General features: G+C 37.0%; 1 protein-coding gene across 1 annotated transcript; it reads right to left on the reverse strand.

Annotated features, from left to right (window-relative positions):
* Positions 1-15142: 15142 nt before the first annotated feature.
* LOC121235111 (17.1 kDa class II heat shock protein-like) lies at positions 15143-16503 on the reverse strand. Its single transcript, XM_041131356.1, has 2 exons — positions 16294-16503; positions 15143-15662 (listed from the first exon to the last, which is right to left on the reverse strand). Exons 1-2 carry the CDS (start codon positions 16424-16426, stop codon positions 15181-15183), a joined length of 615 nt encoding a protein of 204 aa, XP_040987290.1. The 5' UTR covers positions 16427-16503; the 3' UTR covers positions 15143-15180.
* Between the last annotated feature and the right edge of the window lie 8860 nt (positions 16504-25363).

A 25363-nucleotide genomic window follows, 5' to 3' on the forward strand; every position in this document is an offset into this window, starting at 1 on the left:
AAGTATGAGGTTATTGATTATATATATTTTAATACCCATGTTTGGTCGAATTGGTTGAATCCTAGGTTAAAAATTCTGCAGACCCTAGGTAGTAATTATTTTCAGATTTTTGGGCAAATGATATTTTTATTTGATGGTGTAGAATGTGATCAAGTTAGGTCGAGAGTAGGATCGGGTGTACTTGTTTATATTTGAGTCAAAACTTCAGTGTGATTCTAGTGGACTTTAGCGGTGATTGATATTGATTTTAGTTGCCGCTATAACAAATGTTGGTTAGAAATGAGGTGATGGGTATGCAAGTCTAGCAGCTTGTTGGGTTGAAAGTTAAGTTATGGGTGCATTATTTTTGGTTGGCGAGCGATTGTTTCAGACGTTTTGGAGCACGTTGGTTATTTTAGATAAAATGCGTGGATTTCCGATTGGACAGACATTTGAGTGAAGTTTGGGTTTGATGATACCTGCACCTAAAGCTGAGCATATATACATATATGTCGGCATGTATGGGAGTTGACGAAATGGTTTAAGCTTTCTTCGCCTCCTATGTTTTAATTAGTGGATGGGTTCTGAGTTATGACATTCTGAGTTATAGAAATATGACATTTATAGAAATATGCAGATGAGAAAACCCAACTTTCACATCTTCATCTTTGACTTCCGACCACTCCGTTTTGACTACCCAACCTTGCATATCCCATGAGCTTGAATTAGTGGATGGGTTCAGAGTTATAAGATCGCTCCAAAGTAAAACAATGGTACGAATGGAGTAGGTAGGCTATTAGATCATAAATGTGTATGTGGTCATTAATCATAAATGTGTACTAAAAAGGTTATTGATTGTAGTTGAAAATGAGAGAGTATATAAGAGTATAAGTGAGCGTGCATGGATTTGGGAGACAAGAAATCGTTTTGTTTTCAAAGTGTGGTAAGAGTCATCTTGGTAAGTGCTGAAAGGGATTAGACTTTTCGTTGATGTACTTATGGATCCTAGTTTTAGACATTTTGACAACATTATAAAAGTGTGCAATGGAGTGTGGTTTTTGATAATACGACGGTTTGAGAGTAAATTTAGTGAGGATTGGCAAATTAGTTGTGACTTGATATCACTTAGGGCTTAAATATCGTGATTATAGATTTCAATTTTGAGACCATTTAGAACTAAATCTTGTGGGTATAGATTTTAGTTTTTTGGATTTTAAGAACGAGAGATTTTTTATGGATTCTAAGGTTAAAGATAGTAGAAGTGGAAGGCATGGACATGTGGCATTGAGGAAGTAGCGGTGATATAGGTATAAGAATAAGTTGGACGTACTATAAAGGTAAGTGTTGGATTTCTTTGTGATTAAGTGAAATATTAAGAACCCCGAACTTGCGAAAGTTTGTGTGGCTATTTATTTGATATTTTTATATTATGTGGAGAAAATTCTATTAACCATGTTACATGAAGTTAAGCCAAGAATTTGTGTGGAATTATTATTAATCCCCGTATCATTTTCACATTTCTAGAATTAAACTGGACCTTGGAGAGTATGCTGATCGATACCATGTGTGTGGATGTGTAGGCCTAGAGGTTTAGGAGATATTTGAGGCATATTAGGTTCGACAAAAAAATGGGATCGAGGATTAAAATAGGCATGAAATGGATGGATGTGATGGATAAGTGTGTAGGTTTTGCTTGAGGATTAGTAAATTTTGAGGACAAAATTTTTATAAGGGGAGAGGATGTAACACCTAGGCCCAATAAACCCTGTTTTCACGCAGCCACAACACCAAGTAACCTCCCCTAGTTGGGCTCTCTCTTCCATATTATTATTATTATTATTGTTATTTAGCTTCTCCCTTCAATCCCCCCACAGTCTCTCTCTACGCCTCCCTCTTCTTGTAACTGCCAACCACTGCCATCGGCTAAGTCGTCGCCACGACGATGCCACCACCTTCGACCAAGCCTTCCACCACGACTTCGGTGAGTTTTCCCTAAGTCTCTCTCTCTCTCTCTCTCTCTCTCTCTCTCTCTCTAACCAGTGTTCTGCCGTCGCACCCACCATCGTAAACAACCGCCCAGCTTGCCGCCTTCATGCCCTTCATCTCTTGGTGATTATGGTTCTTCTACCGTACGAAGTTATACTGTTATGAATATGTATTTATAAATCTTTGTTATTCCAAAAGAGCCCCTATATGTTTTGTTTAATTCCTAAAATACCCTTATCATCAGACTAATTATCGGTTGATCATGTTATGATCTTTATATATTAAACTCACTTTGTGTAGATTTTGTCTTAAATACAAGATTTTATAAAGAAAATAAATAAAGATTTGAGATATATTTAAATAAATAACGACTTATTAATAACCCACACAAACATTAAAAAAAACTGACCAACTTATAGTAACCATCCGACTCTACAATAGATTAACATAAGCCTTGTTTAGTAATTATTTTGGCACTCTCATGGCAAATAAAAACAACTCCATTTTCCCCATCAAACACGACCTAGCCAGCCGTTCATACCAACTTGTACCTCATGTATAACCACTCCTCTAGCCAACACCAACAACTCCAAAACTACACTGTAGTAATCTCCATGCTCACAACCAGCAACCATTAATCTTATTTAATGATCATCTCTTAAAACCCAAAATAGCCAAGCATAATAACTCTTGACAGTCACAACAAAGAGAAAAACACCATGCACACTGTCACATTAACCCCAACCAGCCACAACGATTCCAAACCACCAAACACTATCAACACATTTCATATAATTCTACAATTACAACCATATATTTCAGTGGAGAAGAATACCAAAAGTTACTCTACCTAATTTGGTGCTATGACCCTTGAAATTAGAGGATTACACGTTGTCCAGAAATGAAATTAATTCCCTATGATCTAGTGGAAATTATAGAATTCTGTTTATTCAAGGGCAAACACACTACAACGGCAAAAATTCCAACACTCACAATAGAGAAAAATTACCTTGGCGATGGGAGGGTGGCTTCATGTTGACAGTGCACGGAGGTGTCATCTCGTGATGTAGGGCTCTTGGGTGGCGATAGGGACAAACTACAATGGACAGAATTGTTTGAGGGAATAAAAGAAAGTAGCGAAGTTAAGAAGATCTCATATTCAGAGGGATTGACCTATGAGCAAAGATCAATTTGCGAGGTCTCTTGAATATGAAGGTCACGTCATAGTGATCTGTGAACAAAAAAAATTCGCTAAGTGAGACTGTGGGTGATTGAAATAGAGTGGGTTGTGTGAATAGAGAGAAAAAGTAGAGAGAAGAAGAGATCTAGAGAAAGAGCCTTATAAACGTGAGGCAATTCCCGAATGCTAGATCCAGAAACCTCCAAAATCACAGCAAGAAAATATAGGAAAATAGAAGGGCGTGAGAGAGGGAGGCACACTAATCTGCAAGGGATTGAGAGTTTAGAGAGGCGTGAAGTCAAAACTGAACCAACGTATGAAGAATAAGGGATACGGGGATAGAAAAACAGGGGATATGCCAAAGGATTTTTGGAATAAATGATGCTATGATATGATATGAAGATGATATCTCAGATTTTTGATATGCCAAACGATTTTTGGAATAAGAATATTTTCTAAAAGATTCGCTTTAATATTTTGTAACATGTTTTGATTATGCATTCTAAAAGTAAATGTTTTGTTCCACATTCTGAACTTTGTAAATGGTCATATTTACATACCAATATATGATCTTTGCTTACTAAGTTATTGATAACTCACCCATTTATCTTCACAATATTTCAGATGACTTTTATGGTTCATCTGAGGATCAGTAATAGAGTGTGTGGGCAAGATTAGCTGAGGATAGAAGTTCAGTACCTCAGTGTACTGTTGTTGTTGGGTGATTATTTTATTTAGTGGACGGACTTAGTATGTTTAGATGGTTTATGGAGACTTGTGTAAACTCTGTTTCATTTTATTTTGTTTGTTGAGATATGTGGGACGGTTGATCTATTTTATTTGGTTTATTGTATTGAGGAGTTGATATATGAATATGTGTGGTTAATTAAATTAGAGGTATTTATGTTTGATTTGGAGTCTTTGGAGGTATATATTTGGATTTGAAAAATATATTAACATTGTTGAAGTTGATTATCAGAGGACAGGAGTTAGTTCACTGGATCTCCGAGATCGGGGCATTACAGTTAGTATCTGAGCCAGGTTTGAGATTCTGCAGTTTATAATTAGGAGTTTAATGAAATTTAAGGTTTGAGATCCTGCAAACATTATGGAATGAATTTTGGGGACCTGAGGTTTTAGATTTCTGCAAACATTAAGATGGAGGTTTTACATTCTATGGACTTTAGGAGTACGGTTTTTATAAGATTTGTGGTTTTAAATATATACTACAGAATTTAATAATGAGTTTGATGAAATTTATGGATTTAGATTTTGCGGATTTTGGTCTATCGGGTTAAAGGACGTTATAGAAACCAAAGACTTTGATATGTGATTTTGATCAAGTATGAGGTTATTGATTATATATATTTTAATACCCATGTTTGGTCGAATTGGTTGAATCCTAGGTTAAAAATTCTGCAGACCCTAAGCAATAATTATTTTCAGATTTTTGGGCAAATGATTACCATCGTAGCTAAGGATACAAGTGTAGCAAACTATTGAAAATGATATTTTTATTCGATGGTGTAGAATGTGATCAGCTTTGGTCGAGAGTAGGATCTGGTGGACTTGTTTATATTTTGAGTCAAAACTTCAGTGTGATTCTAGTACTGGACTTTAGCAGTGATTAATATTGATTTTAGTTGCCGCTATAACAAATGCTGGTTAGAAATGAGGTGATGGGTATGCAAGTCTAGCAGCTTGTCGGGTTGAAAGTTAAGTTATGGGGGCATTATTTTTGGTTGGCGCGCGATAGTTTCAGACCTTTTGGAGCACGTTGGTTATTTTAGATGAAATGCGTGGACTTCCGATTGGACAGACATTTGAGTGAAGTTTGGGTTTGATGATACCTTCGCCATATAGCTAAGCATATATACATATATGTCGGCATGTGTAGGAGTTGACGAAACAGTAAGCTTTCATCGCCTCCTATGTTTTCATTTCTGCTACCCTTGATATTCACTCAAATTGATGTCAACTTGAGTTTTCCATCCCTTCAGACCTCCTTACACTCGTATGTCTTACATTTATCGAAAAAGATCATTCCATTAATTTTTTTAAAATGGTCTGTATGGCATGACTTCACTTATTTTTAAGAATTGGCCCATTCTTTTAAGGGCGTCTAAGTTGTCTTTCTTAAGATTTTGTTGGAGAATTTGATACGAGGGAAAATAATCGTTTCTACAAACATTTTTAGAGTTGGACTTCGAGGCCTAAAAACAAAAAAAACATTTTTCTAAAACTTTTGAGTTGGACAAAAAAAAAAAAAAAAAAAATAGTATTTCGTTGTAGGTCAATTCATTCTATTTATTTATTTATTATTATTTTTTTGAAGTCATCCTTGTCCAACGTAATGAATTTTGTTTTTGGCAACGCAATTAGTGTTCCGACAAGAGTATTTTGGGTCTATTTTTTTTTTACAAAAGGTTAGAACTTTATTTATGAGTTTTTAAAAAGAGTGACCAACCTCGAGTTCAAACATCTCATTTTGACCCTCTCACTCTAGTTGTGAATTAATTTCTCCCATAGTCACTTGGCGGAGCACACCTTTGGTGCCTAAATGTGACTTCATTATATAAGCTTTCCCTTCGGATGTAGATGAGAAAACCCCAACTTTCACCTCTTCATCTTTGACTTTCGATCACTCCATTATGACTACCCAACCTTGCATATCCCATGAGCTTGAATTAGTGGATGGGTTCTGAGTTATCAAATCACTCCAAAGTAAAACGATGGTACGGATGGAGTAGGTAGGCTATTAGATCATAAATGTGTATGTGGTCATTAATCATAAATGTGTACTAAAAAGGTTATTGATGGCAGTTGAAAATGAGAGAGTATATAAGAGTATAAGTGAGCGTGCATGGATTTGGGAGACAAGAAATTGTTTTGTTTTCAAAGTATGGTAAGAGTCGTCTTGGTAAGTACTGAAAGGGATTAGACTTCTCCTTGCTGTACTTATGGATCCTTGTTTTAGACATTTTGGCAACATTATAAAGGTGTGCAATGGACAGTGGTTTTTGATAATACGATGGTTTGAGACTAAACTTAGTGAGGATTGGCAAATTAGTTGACTTGACATCACTTAGGGCTTAAATATCGTGGATATGGATTCCAATTTTGAGATCATTTAGAACTAAATCTTGTGGCTGTGGATTTCAGGTTTTTGGATTTTAAGATCAAGAGATTTTTTACGGATTCCGAGGTAAAAGATATTAGAAGTGGAAGGCATGGACATGTGGCATTGAGGAAGTAGCGGTGATATAGGTATAAGAATAAGTTGGACGTACTATAATGGTAAGTGTCGGATTTCTTTGTGATGAAGTGAAATATTAAGGATCCCGAACTTGCGAAAGTTTGTGTCCCTATTTATTTGAGATTTTTATAGTACGTAGAGAAAATTCTATTAACCATGTTATACGAAGTTAAGCTAAGAATTTGGATGGAATTATTATTAATCCCCTTATCATTTTCAAATTTCTAGATTTGAACTGGACCCTAGAGAGTATGTCTAACGATACTATGTGTGCGGACATGTAGGCCTAGAGGTTTAGGAGATATTTGAGGCATATTAGGTTCGACTAAAAAAAAGGGATCAAGGATTAAAATAGGCATGGAATAGATAGATGTGATGGATAAGTGTGTAGGTTTTGATTGAGGTATTAGCAAATTTCAAGGACGAAATTTTTATAAGGGGAGGATGTAACACCTAGGCCCATTAAACCTGTTTTCACGCAGCCACAACACCAAGTAACCTCCCTTACCCAATGACACCGCTTTCTCTTCTTCTGTAACACCCCGTATTTTAGTGTATTTTTACAGAAGGATTATTTTTTATTGTTCAAAAATTTATCCTCTTATTTTAAAATTGGTTAGATTTTTTTTAGTGAGTTTATTTCTATGATTTTAATTTGGTGAAAATTATTTTTATGTGCTTTCCTAATATTTATTTATTGTTATGCATTTAAATTGCTTTTAATATTTAAATTAATTACTGTGTGATTTAATTATTTCAATTTGACTTTACCATTACGTTTAAATTATTTTATTTAACTTGCTGTTTTAAAATCTTTTCCGTTGGATCATTTTTGTGACTCAAGATGTGAGGATTAGATCTCATTTCTTTCTCTGCATTTTCTCTTTCCTTTTTTCTTTTTCTTCTTTTTTCTTTTTCTTCTTTCTTTTCTTTTTCTTTTCCTGGTTCTTCCCTTCCCGCGCGCGTCCAGCTCCCTCTCTCTCTCTCTCTCAGTCCGTTCTTCTCCTCCCCAACCCGCCGCCGTGAACCGGCAGTGGTCGACACCGCCCGGCTCCCTAGCTTCCCCAGCCACCGGCGACGCTACCCCTCCGTTTCCAACTCCATTCGCGCTACCGTTAGCCACCACGAGCCTCTCCAAGCCGCAGCATTCTTTTTGCCACTGCGCCGCCGTCGCACCACCATTGGCCACCATCTTCACACCACTTCATCCTTGACTTCTTAGCAACCCATTGGACCCAACCCCACCTCCGATCTGCCACCGGTGAAGCTCCACCATCTACATTTCCGATTTGGGTATTTTGGTCTTCTACTGCCCATTGCGCCGCCACCCACGGCCAACCTTCACTACCACTAGCTTCACCGACCTCCCTAGGCCCTACCCTATCAATCTTGAGTTTTCGTTTGCCACCGTTTGAAAGTGGGTATTTGTGACCCACGGCCAGTGTATTTTAGACTGTTGCATTGCTCAGACGTCACTTCTTGCAGCTTCGTGATCCTTCGGAAATTGCTTTATAGCGCTGTAAGTATTTTCTCAAAGAACTTTCGTGATTTAAATGTATTTTTGCACTAACTCATTTTAACTGTGAACTGGTTGGTTATGCCGGACTGAGTCCGAGGTGTTCGAGGGTTGGATGGATTGCGGACGGAGTTGATTGTATGTTTGGTTTGTGATTGGATTGTGTTGACATTTGTTGGATATTGGTGTCGTGTCTTGTTCACTGCATTTGCACGCATGTTCATGTTTGTAACTGAAAATTGGATTTTCGCATGATTGCATACATGTTCATGTGCTTATTTGAAAACTAGGTTTTCATGTGAGAAATGATTTTTGGGTGTGTTTGAAATACTGGATTGACTAGTTTGAGAAAAAAGAAAAGAGACTGTAGGGATGGTGGTAAGCAGGGACGGTGGTAGAGTCCCGCCTAAGGTGCACGCGGTAGGGATGGTGGTAAGCAGAGATGGTGGTTGTGTCCCGCCTGTGATTCCCGCCTACAGTGTCCAATAAATTGTTGAGTTTTGTGTAAATCATTTTTTTGAAAAATGTTGGATTATATGTTTTGGCTAAAAATGAGATTTTTAGCGTGTGTTGGAAAAGTACTTGTTTTCAGGAAAAAATGAGGTTTTGGGATTTGTTAGTTGGTTGCTCTAATGCGTTTTTATCTCGAGGGTTGTTTGGATTATTACTTACCTGCGGTACCGTTTTATGGTATCGCAGATTTTGATGCAGATGAGGATGATGAGTCTTAGGCTTTGGCTCCATTGGGAGAGCGATCTGGGATTGCTCTCGTGCATCGATATTTATTATCCTAGTCTTTTATGTATTTACCTTTTGTAATATATTTGGGATGACTGTATAATTTTTTTTTTAAAGTTAAATTATTTTGGATACCTGTATTTAAATTTCTGGTACTTAGTTGACTTATTATATTATCCGCTGCGATTTTTGTTGTGCACTTTTGCATGTTGCACACACTTGGGCCCATTTCGTTGGGATGCGTGACCCATGTTGTCATCATCCTGATGTCACGATTCTCGCGTCTCTATACGTGAGAGTCGGGGCGTCACATGTGGTATCAGAGCAGTTCGGCTCTGGGTAAAACCACATGTCCTGTAGGTGCAGTACCAGAAAGTTTTAAAGTTGTGATTTGAAATTATTTTGTTTGTAGTATGTTATTTAAATGGTTTTAATTTATTGTATGTTTTTATATTTTGTTGGTTTTATTTTATTTTATTTCAAGTTATTTTCTTGTATTTTTAAATCTATTTTACTATAATTATATTTTAGTTTGTTTTAAGTTGAAAGTGAGGTTAAGGGTTACGTTATGGCAGGAAAAATGGTTAGACCAAGAAGGCTAATTGATGTGCCCGAAGATGAGTTACCAAGGGGTGATGGGAACTATGCCATGGCTAGGGCGTTAAATAGGATGACAGAGTTCCTCCAACAGAATTTTCGGCCACAGCAAGGAGAACAGTACAGGGCGATGCAGGCCGGATGCACCTATGAGCGCTTCTTAGCGCATAGGACCCCTGCCTTTTCTGGTGAAGAGGATCCATTACGGGCTAGAAGGTGGATTCAAGATCTGGAAAGAACGTTTGAAGTCTGTGGATGCACTGAGGCCCAGAGGGTATTATATGAGAGCTATATGCTGCAAGGTGAAGCAGCAAATTGGTGGGAGACCAAGCGGTCACTCTTAGAGATGGAGTTGGGATCCTTGGCTGCTGTGTCTTGGCAGCGTTTTAAGAAAGAATTTGATGATCGATTCTTTCCTGTTTCGGTGAGACGGCAAATGGCTCGGGATTTCAATAATTTGGTTCAAGGAGACATGACTGTCGAGCAGTATGCAAGGAAATTTATGGAGCTTAGACGGTTCACTCCTCACCTCATTGCTACTGAAGAGATGCGGGCTGAACGTTTCCAAGAAGGGTTGCGCCCTCAAATCCGCAGGCAGGTCGCATGCCTGGAAATCCAGAACTTTCAGAGGTTGGTCAATGTGGCCTCAATTGCTGAGCGAGAGCGAGGTGCTATGGTAGGCTCCCCTCCGGGTAAGAAGCGACTGAACGTTGATGGTGAAGGGAGCAGCTCCGGGTTGCCACAGAAGTTTGTGCAAAGGATCGGGGCTAGAGCGCAGGCAGCTTCCGGTATACGTATTGGGGGCCGAGCTCCAGTTTGTAGTAGATGTAATAGAGCCCACGAGGGCGAGTGTCGTCAGGGTTGGAACCAGTGCTTTGAGTGTGGTCAAACAGGGCACTTTGCTCATGAGTGCCCTAATCGGACCCAAGGGAATCAGGGTGGTCATCGCGGTGGTAGGACTAATCAGAGGCAACTCGTTCAGGCTCGGGTGTATGCAGTGACTCCTGGTAGTGCTGGCGACGAGATTCCAGAGACTCAGGACGCTGGAGTTATGGCAGGTATGGGTCTAATCTTACCTTTCGTAACGGATGCCATGTGTGGTTTATTCTTGGGTTTTGGAAAGTTATGCAAGCTGTACCCATGCCCGTTGGGTGTTGGAGGTTGTGTGATTTTCTTAAGAGTGTTCTGGTTGTATTTGGTATCCTGCTTTAGAGTGATGTTTGGCCCTACAAATTTCGAGGACGAAATTTTATTTTAAGGGGGAGGATGTAACATCCCTTATTTTAATGTATTTTTACTGAAGGATTATTTTTTATTGTTCAAAAATTTATCCTCTTATTTTAAAATTGGTTGGATTTTTTTTTTAGTGAGCTTATTTCTATGATTTTAATTTGGTGAAAATTATTTTTATGTGCTTTCCTAATATTTATTTATTGTTATGCATTTAAATTGCTTTTAATATTTAAATTAATTACTGTGTGATTTAATTATTTCAATTTGACTTTACTATTACGTTTAAATTATTTTATTTAACTTGCTTTTTCAAAATCTTTTCCGTTGGATCATTTTTGTGACTCAAGATGTGAGGATTAGACCTCATTTCTTTCTCTGCATTTTCTCTTTCCTCTTTTCTTTTTCTTCCTTTTTCTTTTTTTTCTTTCTTTTCTTTTTCTTTTCCTGGTTCTTCCCTTCCCGCGCGCGTCCAGCACCCTCTCTCTCTCTCCGTCCAATCTTCTCCTCCCCAGCCCGCCGCCGTGCGCCGGCAGTGGTCGACACCGCCCGGCTCCCTAGCTTCCCCAGCCACCGGCGACGCTACCCCTCCGTTTCCAGCTCCATTCGCGCCGCTGTTAGCCACCACGAGCCTCTCCAAGCCGCAGCATTCTTTCCGCCACTGCACCGCCATCGTACCACCATTGGTCACCATCTTCACACTACTTCGTCATCGACCTCTTAGCAACCCATTGGACCCAACCCCACCTCCGATCTGCCACCGGTGAAGCTTCACCATCTATATTTCCGATTTGGGTATTTTGGTCTTCTACCGCCCATTACGCCACCACCCACGGCCAACCTTCACTACCACTAGCTTCACCGACCTCCCTAGGCCCTACCCTATCAATCTTGGGTCTTCGTTTGCCTCCGTTTGAAAGTGGGTATTTGTGACCCACGGCCACAGTGTATTTTACACTGTTGCGTTGCTCAGACGTCACTTCTTGCAGCTTCGTGATCCTTCGGAAATTGCTTTATAGCGCTGTAAGTATTTTCTCAAAGAACTTTCGTGATTTAAATGTATTTTTGCACTAACTCATTTTAACTGTGAACTGGTTGGTTATGCCGGACTGAGTCCGAGGAGTTCGGGGGTTGGATGGATTGCTGATGGAGTTGATTGTATGTTTGGTTTGTGATTGGATTGTGTTGATATTTGTTGGATATTGGTGTCGTGTCTTGTTCACTGCATTTGCACGCATGTTCATGTTTGTAACTGAAAATTGAGTTTTCGCATGATTGCATACATGTTCATGTGCTTATTTGAAAACTGGGTTTTCATGTGAGAAATGATTTTTGGGTGTGTTTGAAACGACTGGATTGACTGGTTTGAGAAAAAGGAAAAGAGACTGTAGGGATGGTGGTAAGCAGGGACGGTGGTAGAGTCCCGCTTGTGATTCCAGCCTACGGTGCACACGGTAGGGATGGTGGTAAGCAGGGATGGTGGTTGTATCCCACCTGTGATTCCCGCCTACAGTGCACGCGGTAGGGATGGTGGTAAGCAGAGATGGTGGTATAGTCCCGCCTGTGATTCCAGCCTACAGTGTCCAATAAATTGTTGAGTTTTGTGTAAATCATTTTTTTGAAAAATGTTGGATTATATGTTTTGGCTAGAAATGAGATTTTTAGCGTGTGTTGGAAAAGTACTTGTTTTCAGGAAAAAATGAGGTTTTGGGATTTGTTAGTTGGTTGCTTTAATGTGTTTTTATCTCGAGGGTTGTTTGGATTATTACTTACCTGCGGTACCGTTTTATGGTATCGCAGATTTTGATACAGATGAGGATGATGAGTCTTAGGCTTTGGCTCCATTGGGAGAGCGATCTGGGATTGCTCTTGTGCATCGATATTTATTATCCTAGTCTTTTATGTATTTACCTTTTGTAATATATTTGGGATGACTGTATAATTTTTTTTAAAGATAAATTATTTTGGATACCTGTATTTAAATTTCTGGTACTTAGTTGACTTATTATATTATCCGCTGCGATTTTTGTTGTGCACTTTTGCATGTTGCACACACTTGGACCCATTTCGTTGGGATGTGTGACCCATGTTGTCATCATCCCGATGTCACGATTCTCGCGTCCCTATACGTGGGATTCGGGGCGTCACATCCTCCCTCTTTCTCCTCTGTTTCTTACTCTTGGGCTCTCTCTCCATATTATTTTTCTTTTAATTTTTTTTAGCTTCTCCCTTCAATTTGCCCACTCTCTTTCTACGCCTCCCTCTTCTTGTAACTGCCAACCACCGCCATCGGCTAAGTCTCCACCTCGACGACACCACCACCATCGACCAAGCCTTCCACCACGACGTTAGCGAGTTTTCCCTAGTTCTCTCTCTCTCTCTCTCTCTCTCTCTCTCTCACTCTCACTCTCCCCTCGTACTCTCATCCTTTTCTCTACGCCTCCATGTCGTAGTGGCTACACCCGCCAGGCCTTCACACTGCTCTGGCTATCGCACCGAGCCCCTGTATCGAGTGCCATCCCATGCATCCCAAAACAAAAATTCTAGTCACTAGCCACCGTCCATTCTTGAGGTGCTTCCACGTGGCAACAATCACCCCTCCATGCCGCCCAACCCTTGTGCCTCTTATTATGTCATCATCACACAATAAGTCTATCACTCTCTCTCTCCCTCCTCTTGATTTCTCTTTTTTCCAAAGGGTTTAAAATTTTTGTATAGTAATAGTGCTACAATGTAATTAATGGAGCCTCCATTGTTGTTCTGCCTTGTCGTGGTCACCTGTGCAGTTCCCTCACCGAGTCCAATCGAACATCGCTTCAAGTTTAGTGAGGTACCCTTTCTGCCCCTGTACATGTTATTTAATATATAGTTAGTTTGGGGTTGCTGATTAATTAGACTGTTTTTGGAGTGTGTATGAGTTGAACGTGTTACTGGGTTGGTTATTCAGGTTGTGTTGGATGGGTTGTGATGGTGAGCCGATTGTGTTGTATAGGTTGGGAGTTGTGGTGATGTTTGAGTGTTTAAAATTGTGAAGATTATGAATACATAGTGGGTTAGTGTGTGGAGGTCCTTTTGAATGAAATGTTGGAGACTAAAGGTTTTACTATATGCTGTTGGTGTGTTTGAAATTGTAGAAATTGAGAATATATAGTGGGTTGATGTGCGTGGCTGTATATTTGCTGTCATGGCAAGAGTAAGTGTAGGCTATGTTTTTTACATGTGGTGGTATTTGGTAAAGCAGAATTTCAAAGTTTGGGTTAAAGTATTGGTTTGTTGGGAATTGAAGAGTTTGTGTTTATTCTAATTTATAGTTAAGAGATCTGGAAATATGAGATTGTGGTCACGAAGTTGTTTAATTGTGTCATTTCTTTTATAGGTATTAGTTTATTTGGGTTAATAGTTTTTATTACTTATGTTTAGGTGACGATCAATTTCGCATGACACGGTTGCTAGGATTTTAGAAAAAGTCCAAGAGTTAGGTAAGCAGGATTCCTATACTAGACTTCGCACAAAAGAAAATGACTGAGGTTGATTTTGAAAATATGCAAATTTGTTTTGAAAAGAAACATGAAAACAACCTCATATATGTATTCTGCATACTCATAAAATCTGTATAAGAAAGATGTATTTTATGTTATGACTAATGTAGACATGAGCTTATTTTAGCATTCTGTTTCTGAATTGCAAAAAACAGCGAATATGAGATCTAAAAGTTTTGCTTTGATTAAATGAAAATGCTTTGATTTGGTTATTATGAATATGCGAAATGATCTAAAGCTATTCAGTACTCTGTTTTGATATGATGTGTCATTTTAAATTCTCTGTTTTGATACGATGTGTCTTCTTAAATACCTTCGCAAGAATTTTTGATTTTGTATATGATTATAATCTGTTTCCAATATTGTTTCCGTTAAGGCTCTGTCACGGGTATAATAGTGGTATACGACCCTGCTACGGATATAATAGTGGCATACGGCCCTGTCAAGGATATAATAGTGGTATACAGTCTCGCCATAGGTATAAAGTGGCATATGGCTCCACCACAGGTATAATAATGGTTTATAACCCTACCACGTGGATTAAACATTGTATCTTTCTTGATGTAAGGCTCTGATATGATATGAAGATGATGCCTCAGATTTTTGATATACCAAAGGATTTTTGGAATAAGAATGTTTTCTAAAAGATTCACTCTAATATTTTGTAACATTTTTTTATTCTGCATTCTAAAAATAAATATTTTGTTCCACATTCTGAACTCTGTAAATACTCATGTTTACATACTAATATATGTTCTCTACTTGCTGAGGTTTTGATAACTCACCCTCTTATTTTCACAATATTTCAGATGACTTTGATGGTTTAGCTGATGATCAGTAACAGAGTGCATGAGCAAGATTAGCTGAGGATAGTAGTTGAGTACCTCAAGATACTATTGCTATGGAGTGATTTATTTTATTTAGTGGATGGACTTAGTATGTTTAGATGGTTTATGGAGACTTATGTAAACTCTGTTTCATTTTATTTTGTTAGTTGAGATATGTGGGGGTAGTTGATCTATTTTATCTGGTTTATTGTGTTGAGGATCTGATATATGAATATGTGTGGTTAATTAAATTAGAGATATTTATGTTTGATTTAGAGTCTTTGGAAGTATATATTTGGATTTGGAAAATATATTAGCATTGTTGAAGTTGATTATGAGAGGATAGGAGTTAACTCCCTGACTCTGGGATCAGGGCGATACATTTTACATGTTACCAATACCCCTAGTGAAAATGCCAAGATGGCCGTCATAAGAATACCCTTATTTTTTTTAAGCATCTCCACAACATTTTTTGAATTTGTTTCAGATTCATTCTTCAAATCCTTTGTGGTCTCTCCAGAGAACCCTACATTGACATTTCCCTTGCTCTTCAACTCGTCTTCTCTTTGGGAGCCACTGACATTTCCTTCTACATTCTCCTCTGCTCTCTTTTCTTCTACCGCTTGCTTTGGGACAATGACATACAAAAACTTACCCCTGAATTCTCCACTGATCTCATCCATGTTCGTATTTTTTGGCATTGTAAAGGTTTGCTCAAAATAAACAATTTTGTCTTCATGTACTTTCCTTTCTCCACTGATCATCAAGTTGCCAGAGCCAGTAATTTGAAATTGAATCTCATCATTCTTGAAACCTAAAAGACCACACAAAATGAGAAAAACTAATTACATTAGTCTTGATTTCATCCATAACACAATACTAATTCCATTGGTTGGAATACAATATTTTGTCACTTTTCAATAAAGCTAATTCCATGATAAAACTTTCGTGCTTCATATACTTTTTTCAATGCCTAGAAAAAGTTACTCCCACCTTTCCATGAAGAAAAATCACTCACCAATTTTTCCTTGAGGAAGATGGTAAACTTTTTCCCAATAAATAAATAAATAAATTTTTGCAAGAAACAACTCTGCAGCTTTTGGTGAGCATAGAGTTAATCTATCTGTGTAATGCTAAGTACAACCCTAATTAAGGTGTGCAAGTCCCCCGTGTTCTCTTTAAAAAAAAGTAGAATTCATCATTAAAAAATAATTTTTTTATGAGATTTAAACACTTTTTTCAAAGAAAGTGTGCTGGACTTACACGTTCTAAACATGTAACTATCATTTCTCGAACTTGTCAATATGCTTTTCTTAAAGTATAATGGCAGGAGGAAATTAATACATCATATCTCAAGTAATGGAAACTGAAGGTCTTCCCCATAAATATTCACATGAAGTTTTATCAGGAAAAGAAAAGGTGACAGGGTTTTGCAGATTCACTACCAGGTAGATCAACAAGGAGATAATGGGTGCTTGGGTCCTCCGTCCAACCCGAAGAAGGTACAAGTTCTTCAACTACTGCGTTTCGCCAGCTTGTTCTCCGCCCATACCCCCTCGTATCTCTAACATTTTCCATAGATGAAACTCACGATCAAGCTGGACTTTGTTAAAGACGATATATATATGAATGTTGATGAGGTGATGCTTTGCAATGTAATTATTAGATGCAGTCTTATATATTCGAAAATGATGAGCAAATCAAGTTTGCTTTTTCGCCAAGGATTGAAACTGGAAATACAAACGCTTTCCTTGTGGTATTATGCTTCCTTATTCCAAGCTTTACCTGTTGGGAAAATTAAGTTTTGGGTGGCCGGTGCAAAACAGGAAAGGTACTGTATTCTTTGCTTTCCTGGTGCCCAAACTCCAAACCACCTCTTTCGGCCTAGCTAGTTTATTGCCTTGATATGCTTTTCCATGAATATGAAATTCATACACGCACTTGTCCCTGACTAGTGTTACTTGAGGCTGGATGCCTCTGATCAAGAGTATTATAAATTTTGTATTGGTTTTCGATTTTCGAGTCTCTCCTGTTTGAGTTGAAAGGCTTAGCTGACCAGAAGGTAATAAAATTGCATGCTCTTTTTCGCATGAAAATACTATTTATGCCATAGCTAAGTCGCTTGGAAGGACCTAATTGAAAGAGATTGTTACAAAGCTCAAGCTGTGAATTATATTTTAAAACTCTAGCTCGTCTTGTGTGGGTTAATGGCTCAGATATATTTAATTAAATTTAATGAACCTTTTTAATATCGTGTTAAACTAATACAAGTTTAAAATTAAATTGAATTATTAAAATTAAACAGCACTTAGTTTAGACAGAAACATCATCTGTAGCGTGGGAGATTTGACGACAGGTGGAGCTTTGATAAATACCCAACCTTTGATAAGAGGGGAAGAAAATCCAGCTTTTTCAATAATCGATAGACCCAGCTCCAACAAGTTTTGGGTACCTATATATAACCCAACAATCACACAAGTCTCTGTTAAATCCACAATGGCGCGCACTTTGGGTACCCTCCAAAAGGTTTTTGGGACGGGATTTAGCAGCGGATTTATATGAACATAAGATTATTTTTTTCCATTTGGATTGGAAGTGAATTCAGTGAGCAAGTCCATGATTAGAATGGAACTTACCAACTGCAATCAAAATATAAATTAAGGTGAAATTCTGATGTCGCAGTATTTAATGGAATAAAACAATGAATATTTTGATCATTTCACATTATGTTAATTAATGAAATGATTAAGGCCCGGTTTGCTTAGCTAGCAAGGATCTCATATCTCATCTCATCTCATCTCAATATCCAAACACTACAAAGACAAACACATTTCAATTTCAGATTTTCTTATTTTTCTTCTAATCATCACATAATCATTACAACTTTTCCAGACTTCCAAACAGAATACAAAAAATAATTCAATTTTTTTAAATCTCAAAACAAAAATAATATTAAAAAATAATATTCTAACAATATTTAACTTATAATATTTTTATTTAATTTTTTCTCTTATTTCCTAAAATCCCATAAAACATCATAACTCAAACCATTTTACTACGATTCACAAACCATTTCACAACTATTCATATATACACTTCACTATATTTTCTCTCTCATTTTCCAAAATTTCATAAAACATTTTAACTCAAATCATTTCACTACTATTCATAAATCACAAATCTCAAGTGGAGTTTAGAACCATTTCTCTCAATGCGCAATCTCATATATAATAACTTTTCAAAAAGCAAGCACTTACCAATAGACTCAACTTCCATAAATAAAAGGCATTTGCATAACTACAAAGTCAGCAACTCATATTTAGGGTCAAACTCACAATCTGAATCTTAGATTCTAGTAGTAAGTTCGTCTGAGACTTTTATGAATCCTCAAGGTAACCATAAATATTATTCAGCAAATTTAATTTACGACTTCATGGATACAAAATGAATCTCTTGTATTTCAAAAATAGCATATGAGATAATTAAACTTTGTTTTTCTTCAAGGGTAAAGCGATTAAGTCTTTTGCCTCTAAAGACAATCATAACAGTCTAGCCATTACTTTTAATTATTTGTCAAAATCACATCACAAACTCATTTAATCAAATTAGTCATATTACCCTCTAATAAAATCTCAAGCTCTAACTCCCATGAGAAAATCATAATGGAAATACCAAATAATATAGACAAAACTAGATTTTTTTGGTATTCACTATCTTATTAATTGAATATGGATTTTGAACAAAAGGTCAAAGATTTGTTTTTTTTTTTTTTGTAAATAATCTCACAAGACATAAAGTCTTAGCTACTTTTTACAAACCCATGTCTACAACCTTGTAATATGGAGAACCACTCATTAGGTACCAAATAATAATTTAAGACAACTAGATCATTATCTCTCTTAGTAAAATATTTTTCTAGGACTGTCCACAGTGTTCAAAGAATTTATTTTTTTTAATAGGTCGTCAATAATAACAACTAGGTATATTGAATATCTTTGAATAGATAGTTGATTTAGTTTACATGAAAATAGTACCAACAACATTTATACTTTTGTATCAAAATAGTACAAGCAACAATCATTTACTCAAAGTACTTCGTATCTTAAATATCACGAAAGATGACCATCAGAGTTTTCTACAAAAATAAACTATTTAACTCATTCTAGAAAAGTCCCAATGAATGTGAAATTAATGATTATCTAACGATGACTTAATTAGTGCCATGAGATGGATTCATACTTCCATCAACTCCACTTTTCATTTGTCAATCACCCCAGGTTGAATCATATATGTGAATTGAATTTAAAATCCTATATTAGGGTTTCTACTATGTGAATTAAATACCTATAGGAGAACACATATTACAAATATTCTATTATAGTCTCTAAGTAATGAGAGAATATTGTTATATTACTATCACATTATCACTAGTGGTACATCTTCATTCAAAGGTATACTCCCACTAGTTGGTGAATTACTCTCACAATTTATGGTATTTTTTATAAAAAAAATGAAAATATTAATATTAAGTTAATCAATAAAACATTTTTCTAAAAAAAAAAAACTGTTAATAAAATCTACAATACCTCAGCCTCACCAAAAATATGAGAAAGTTTCTTGCTCAAGCAAAAACATTCAAACTTAGATCCTCAATATTTCCATATAAATTGAATCATATTTACACAAAGTAATTACACAATCACCCACCCTTACTAAAAGGATAATGAACTTGGTTTAAGGACGACATGTCAGGATTAAGGCTGCAACCCCATATTACATCAACTCAAGTATGATGTAACAACTACTTTGCACCATAATTTATTGATAACTTCATTTTCAGCAAGTGATAACTCTACGAGATAATTGCTCTCATCATATAATTTATACCATTGTGATTTAAAAAATATTTTTTAGAGATAATGTATTTTCCTTCTGATTTCCTTAAAAGTTTAACAAAAAGAAATTTTTCTTTGGAATCACATTTATGTGATGAGGTAATTTTATTTTGTTTTATTTCTTAGAAATATTAGTGTGCATAGAAAAATGTTTATATTGCATTTTCTCATTCACTCTACTAAATAGATGAGGGGATCTCATTAGCGAGAAAAGTTTCAATTTCTCAAGTTTCATGTGCATCATCCTATGCATTCATGTAGATTTTTAGTATATCATCTCTCTACTCACGAAATAATATTACTGAGTTGATAAGTGACCATCCAACTTATAAACTTCTAGGGATTTTCATTAACACCATTGTTTTCAATGAATCTGAAATCAACTTAGATATAGACTACGCCCATATTGCTTTAAAAGCACTAAAAGAAAACATTGCTATGTGCAACAAATGTAGCCTGTGACGTTTGAGCAACTAACTAGCAATATATCTTTATTTCTCGCTTACTCGATACTTTTCTTATTCTTCAATCCATTTTTGGAGAGAAAAGAAATTTGCAAGAAATTATCTTAACCTAAAACCTATCTTACATCAATGCAACTACAAGAAAAGTTTGTAGACTATTTAAGTCTACCTAATTATTCAGACTTGGTCGTAGTTACCGTTCAAGCATCCAAGGTACTCGGCAATACATTACTCTCAAAGAGTATTTTAAAGTTCATATCTTTGGAAGGCCCTACCTGTCCTCATGAAGGAAAAAAAACTTCAGCAAGATTATTAGTTCTGGTGCCACAAACAGTTGCACTAAAATACTTTTTAAATTAATGTGTGCTATTCAAGAATGTTGTCAACACTCTTGCACATTTAGATTTTAATGCCCACTGACTAGAAATACTTGCAAGTTTTAAAAAGTATATACTTATCTGTGAGTTAATCTAAATTGTTTTAATATCACAATGTGCAACCTCAAATAAGGGAGCAATTCATCTTTGCGTTACAAAATAACCGCTCAGCTTAAGTTATTACCCACAAAATTCTCAAAGGAAAGATTGGGCTTTAGCTCTATGTGTTAGTTAATCTCCTCAACTTTTATGAAAATTGTAGTGCACGTGTCACACGCATACTTACAATTTCATTCAAGAAGTTTTTGAAGGTTTTTATGATAATGATGGTCTAAGGTTATCTAACACTTAAAGAATCATCGTTATTTTCCAACTATTGCTTATGGAAGAGATTCTTGTGCCTTATAAATCACATATTCAATCTGGAGGCTTTCTTCTCGGTTATCTCAAAGTTACTCCGATACATACATCTAGTTGCACACACATCTAAGAAAGTTTCCACTTCAATCTTAGTTAGAATAAAAATAGTTAACACACATTACATGATAAAAAAATTTGCTAAGCTTTCGATAATCTCTTGTGCCACAATGCCTAATATTGATTTCTAATTTAATTTTTGCACAAATTTATATTGCATAGGAGATTACTTCTACATCAATCTCAACCATACTGCCATTAGGATAAAATTTGTGTACTGAGCTAGTAACATGTAAAAAAGAATTCTTTCCTAAATTGAAAGAAAATCTATTTCGCCAATCATAAGCATGAACTATAGATAGTCAGATTATTTGATCCTCTATTTGATCCTATCTTAAATATTTGAAGACTAATGAGCTTATTAGTAATAAAATAAGCTCATACAATTTAATGACAATACATATATAAAACTATCACATTTGGCCCAAATAATTACTATTCAAGAAAAAATAATAATTTAAGAAATTTATAATATAAAATAAAATGCCTGAGAGAAAAATGACCTTATAATATCATGGCATGCATGCATTCAGCAACCGTAATCATACAAAAACAAAATTAAAAAAAACATACATGGGGCATAACCATTTAAAAAATGTTAAAAAATAGACAAATCGCATATCATGGCACATTGCTTAATGTCAGTTATACTGCACTGGCCATTGGAAGTCCTGCAGAACTGGCCTGATGCTCCACGCTAAGCGCAACAAAGCCACTGTACCAGCCTAATGCGCCCTCTGCATGCGACAGAGCTTCCTGCACTAGTCTATTGCATAACTCTCTGTAGCAAAGTGTGTGTCTCCAGCCTGCTTTGCGAAATTTGAAGAGGGGTGCCCTGTGTCTTTTTTGCCAACGGCACTGCGAGGTACCATTATGCTCGTGTTAGTGCTTGGTTTTTTAGTGGCATAGCATGGTGCCAAAGCATAGGACAAGGGATGCATCTTGGTTCCGCGTTGCTCTCTCAAGCACCGTCAGGTAGGCCTATGCAAAAACACAATAAGCCCGACCCACCCGACAAAACTGATCTGATCAGCCCGCATAAAATCGGATTAAAATTAGATGCGGGTTGGATGATGTCCAACCCACTTTTAAGCGGACGTAACCGATCAAACCCTAGCCCCACTCCCCCCCCTCTCTCTCTCTCTCTCTCTCTCTTTCTCTCTCTCTCTCTCTCTCTCTCTCTATGTAGCAAAAAGATGCTACAGGCGAAACCCCTCTCTCTTCGAAATGCTTTCTTGCGAACTGTTGTTTGCCTAATAAGAGATGAGAGTCTCGAAGCAATTCAGCCCATCCAAGTCCTTTGCGAACTGCGATGACCTCTGCTGTTGCGACTGCTTCTCCTTCTTAACATACGTCGCCGGTGGTGGCTGTGACTGTGAGTCTCACTGTTGTTTCTTGTTCACCTCGATGCTGGTGGCAGTGGTATGGCTGCGGCCCTTGGCGATGGAAGGGAAGGAAGCCCTCACCTTTTGGCCCAACAACTCCGCACACACAACGTCGAAGGAAGTGAAGATCATGGAATTCATGATTGATCTTTGTCTGATCTCTTTACAAAATATTTCTTGTTTACAGAAAGCGCAAAATTGGTTTTTCCTCTCTCTCTCTCTCTCTCTCTCTGTTTGTTTCCCAAGAAATTTCCTTTCGATTTCTCTTTTATTTTTCTCCTGTTGGTAAAGTAAGGAGTAGACGCTGAAATGCTGCAAACTACACTTTTCATTTTTTGTTTTTTGGGATGTTGATCTGAGATTGATAATTTGATATTGTGATCAGATCATAGAGATAATAGAAATATTTTGCAAATCGATGCGAAAGTGAAGAACGCAGTTTTTTTTTTTAGCGCTCTGTGGTGAATGTTGGGTCATACGGGTTCAACCCGATCTTTGTTTGTTCGGGTCGAGTTAGGTTGATTTGGAGTCTTGGATAAGAACAATTGGGTTGGGTGCAAACCCGGTTGTTTCAGGTCGGGTTGCAGCCCTACCGTCAGGTGCATGCTTTGCTGAGGCGTTTACTATTGTGCCTTAGGTCATGTAGCACCGAGTTGCTAACTGCACCTATGGTGCATTAGGCATCGAGGTTCCAGCCCTAACTCCAATTGTTCTCGATCGGTACTGTAGGTGGGGTGTCATTATTGCTCCATTTGTGTGCTACTTTGGCTCTCGGCCTTGTCCAGTAGATTCTAGCACGAGTAGCATCGTGGTGCTCAACTGCACCACCTTGGGTGTGATGGTCCCTGCTGCTTGATGCGGAGAAAATTCGACCTAGACCTCACCTAGATGCTTGCTGCTCCCCAAGTGCACATTGCACCGAGGTGAACACAACAGTGCCTCCAGGTGCGCACTGCTACCTTTTGTGGCCCAACCCTAAGGTGCACAACCACTTTTTGTCATTATGATCATTCTCAGAAGCCATGGTTACGAACAGGGAAAAAAATATTTTTCATCATGTAGGAAAAACATTTCGGTGAAGAAAAGAATATTGGCAACTAACACAGATTGTGCAATGAATCTGGTTGTTTCACGAGTGTTTTTGATCTAGAATTATCTTCTCCAGTGGAGGGTTTTGCCACTTAGTACTAAATATCATAACAATACTCACGAACTCCACATTTTAAATGCCGAGACTAGTGACACATTTTGAGAGAGATTTCCGTTGAAGTAAGAGAAGTTCCCCACTCAATAGGAGGGGCTATTTATCCCAACTCTATAGGAGGAGGAGCTAGCAATCAAACTATTTGAAGTGGCTATTAAGTCACTTCATATGCCAACCGACACATGTAGAGCAAGGATGCTTGCTGTAGATGCCTCTTTATTATACTAGTCAACAATAAGACATTTATCAAAATCCCTAACCAATTACCAATAGAAAGCAAGAAAGTGACCCAAAAATGATTATAAATGAATAAATATCTAGTTTTCACCCTCCTCTTCTCATTTGTGCTATTGTTAAATATAAGTTAGAAAATGTATTCCCTTAAGTTAAACGTCTTAATTAATAAATAATATAACTTAAACTACTAACTTTTATTTTAAATTTAAAAAATTAACAAAAACTGATGTAGTTAATTAAACTACTTTTAGTTCTCCTAATCAGTGTCTTTTTGTTGATAATAAATGCAAATCATTGATACGATCTTAATGATTAAGAATTTGATAAAATTAATAAACAATATATTCTCTTAGGATTTCTTTAAAAGTGATTTGATTATACCCTTAATCCTTGAGCTTATAACTAATTGGTTTTAGCCATACCACAGGCCCGACCTATAAGAAGGAAAGTCATAATCCTGTATATTGTTATCACACGAGAAATGTTTGGTCTACAAAAAAAAGTTTACAAAAGAAAAGTTTCAAATTAATGATTTGACTTGATACAATATGTCAGATTATAAATCTCTTTTTATATCAATTTTTCAAAATTTAAAAACTGAAGATTCGAATTGTAAAAACGTAAAGATTCAAATACTAATCCTGCAATTCACTCTTATAATAAAAAAAAAAGTTAGACCATAAGAACCCAAAGTTATATATATTAATGATAAGGAAGAAAGGTAGGCAAGAGACTAAAAACCCTACCTATATTAGTACTGGTTCTCCTCTCTTCCCTCCCTACGTCTCATTTTGTTTCTTTACTTCATTTAGAGACATGGAGGGATAAGCTTTAAGAGAATGCTAGTCTTGAGATCGAGGTAATTGAGTTTATGGAGGCCAATGGGCCTGTGCCGAAAGCCTCTGCAAGATTGGACTTCTTTCTTTTTGTTTTAAGTATTCCAGGGTATGTTAAGGGTATGTTAAGTGTTTGGGTTAGAGCATTCCCATTAGGTTTTCTTATATCTCCTCTATCCCTATAATTTAGGGAAAGTTTTAGAGTTTTGAAGAAAAATCCCTCTCCATCCCAATCCCCATTTTTCGGTTTGGGTTTACGGTGTGTACTGTCGTTCTCCATATGACTGTACATCCCCATTGCATTAGGTTTGGCCGTCATCCTGCATCTCCTTCTCTCTCGCTTGGCCCCTCCCTCACAACACCAATGATCGCAGCCTCTTTCTATCGGCAATTTTTGTAAGTTTGATTTCGATTTCTTTAAAATCGTTACCGTTTTTCTTTTCTCTCATTTTCTTGTATTTTTCTTGGAATATCTCTCTCATTCTCTATTTCTCTCTTCCCATTTTTCTTCCTCCCGACGCTATGATCAAGGTAAGTATGTGATGGAGAGCCTGCAATTCTCTCTGGGTCGGCGATGTCTTCGCTGTTTGGCTGCCAATAAAGCTTGCAATGTTTTCACCAACTTCATCTTTTTTTTGTC

Source organism: Juglans microcarpa x Juglans regia, chromosome 6D (genome assembly GCF_004785595.1).
Source record: "Juglans microcarpa x Juglans regia isolate MS1-56 chromosome 6D, Jm3101_v1.0, whole genome shotgun sequence".
In the NCBI taxonomy this organism is placed as follows: Eukaryota; Viridiplantae; Streptophyta; class Magnoliopsida; order Fagales; family Juglandaceae; genus Juglans; species Juglans microcarpa x Juglans regia.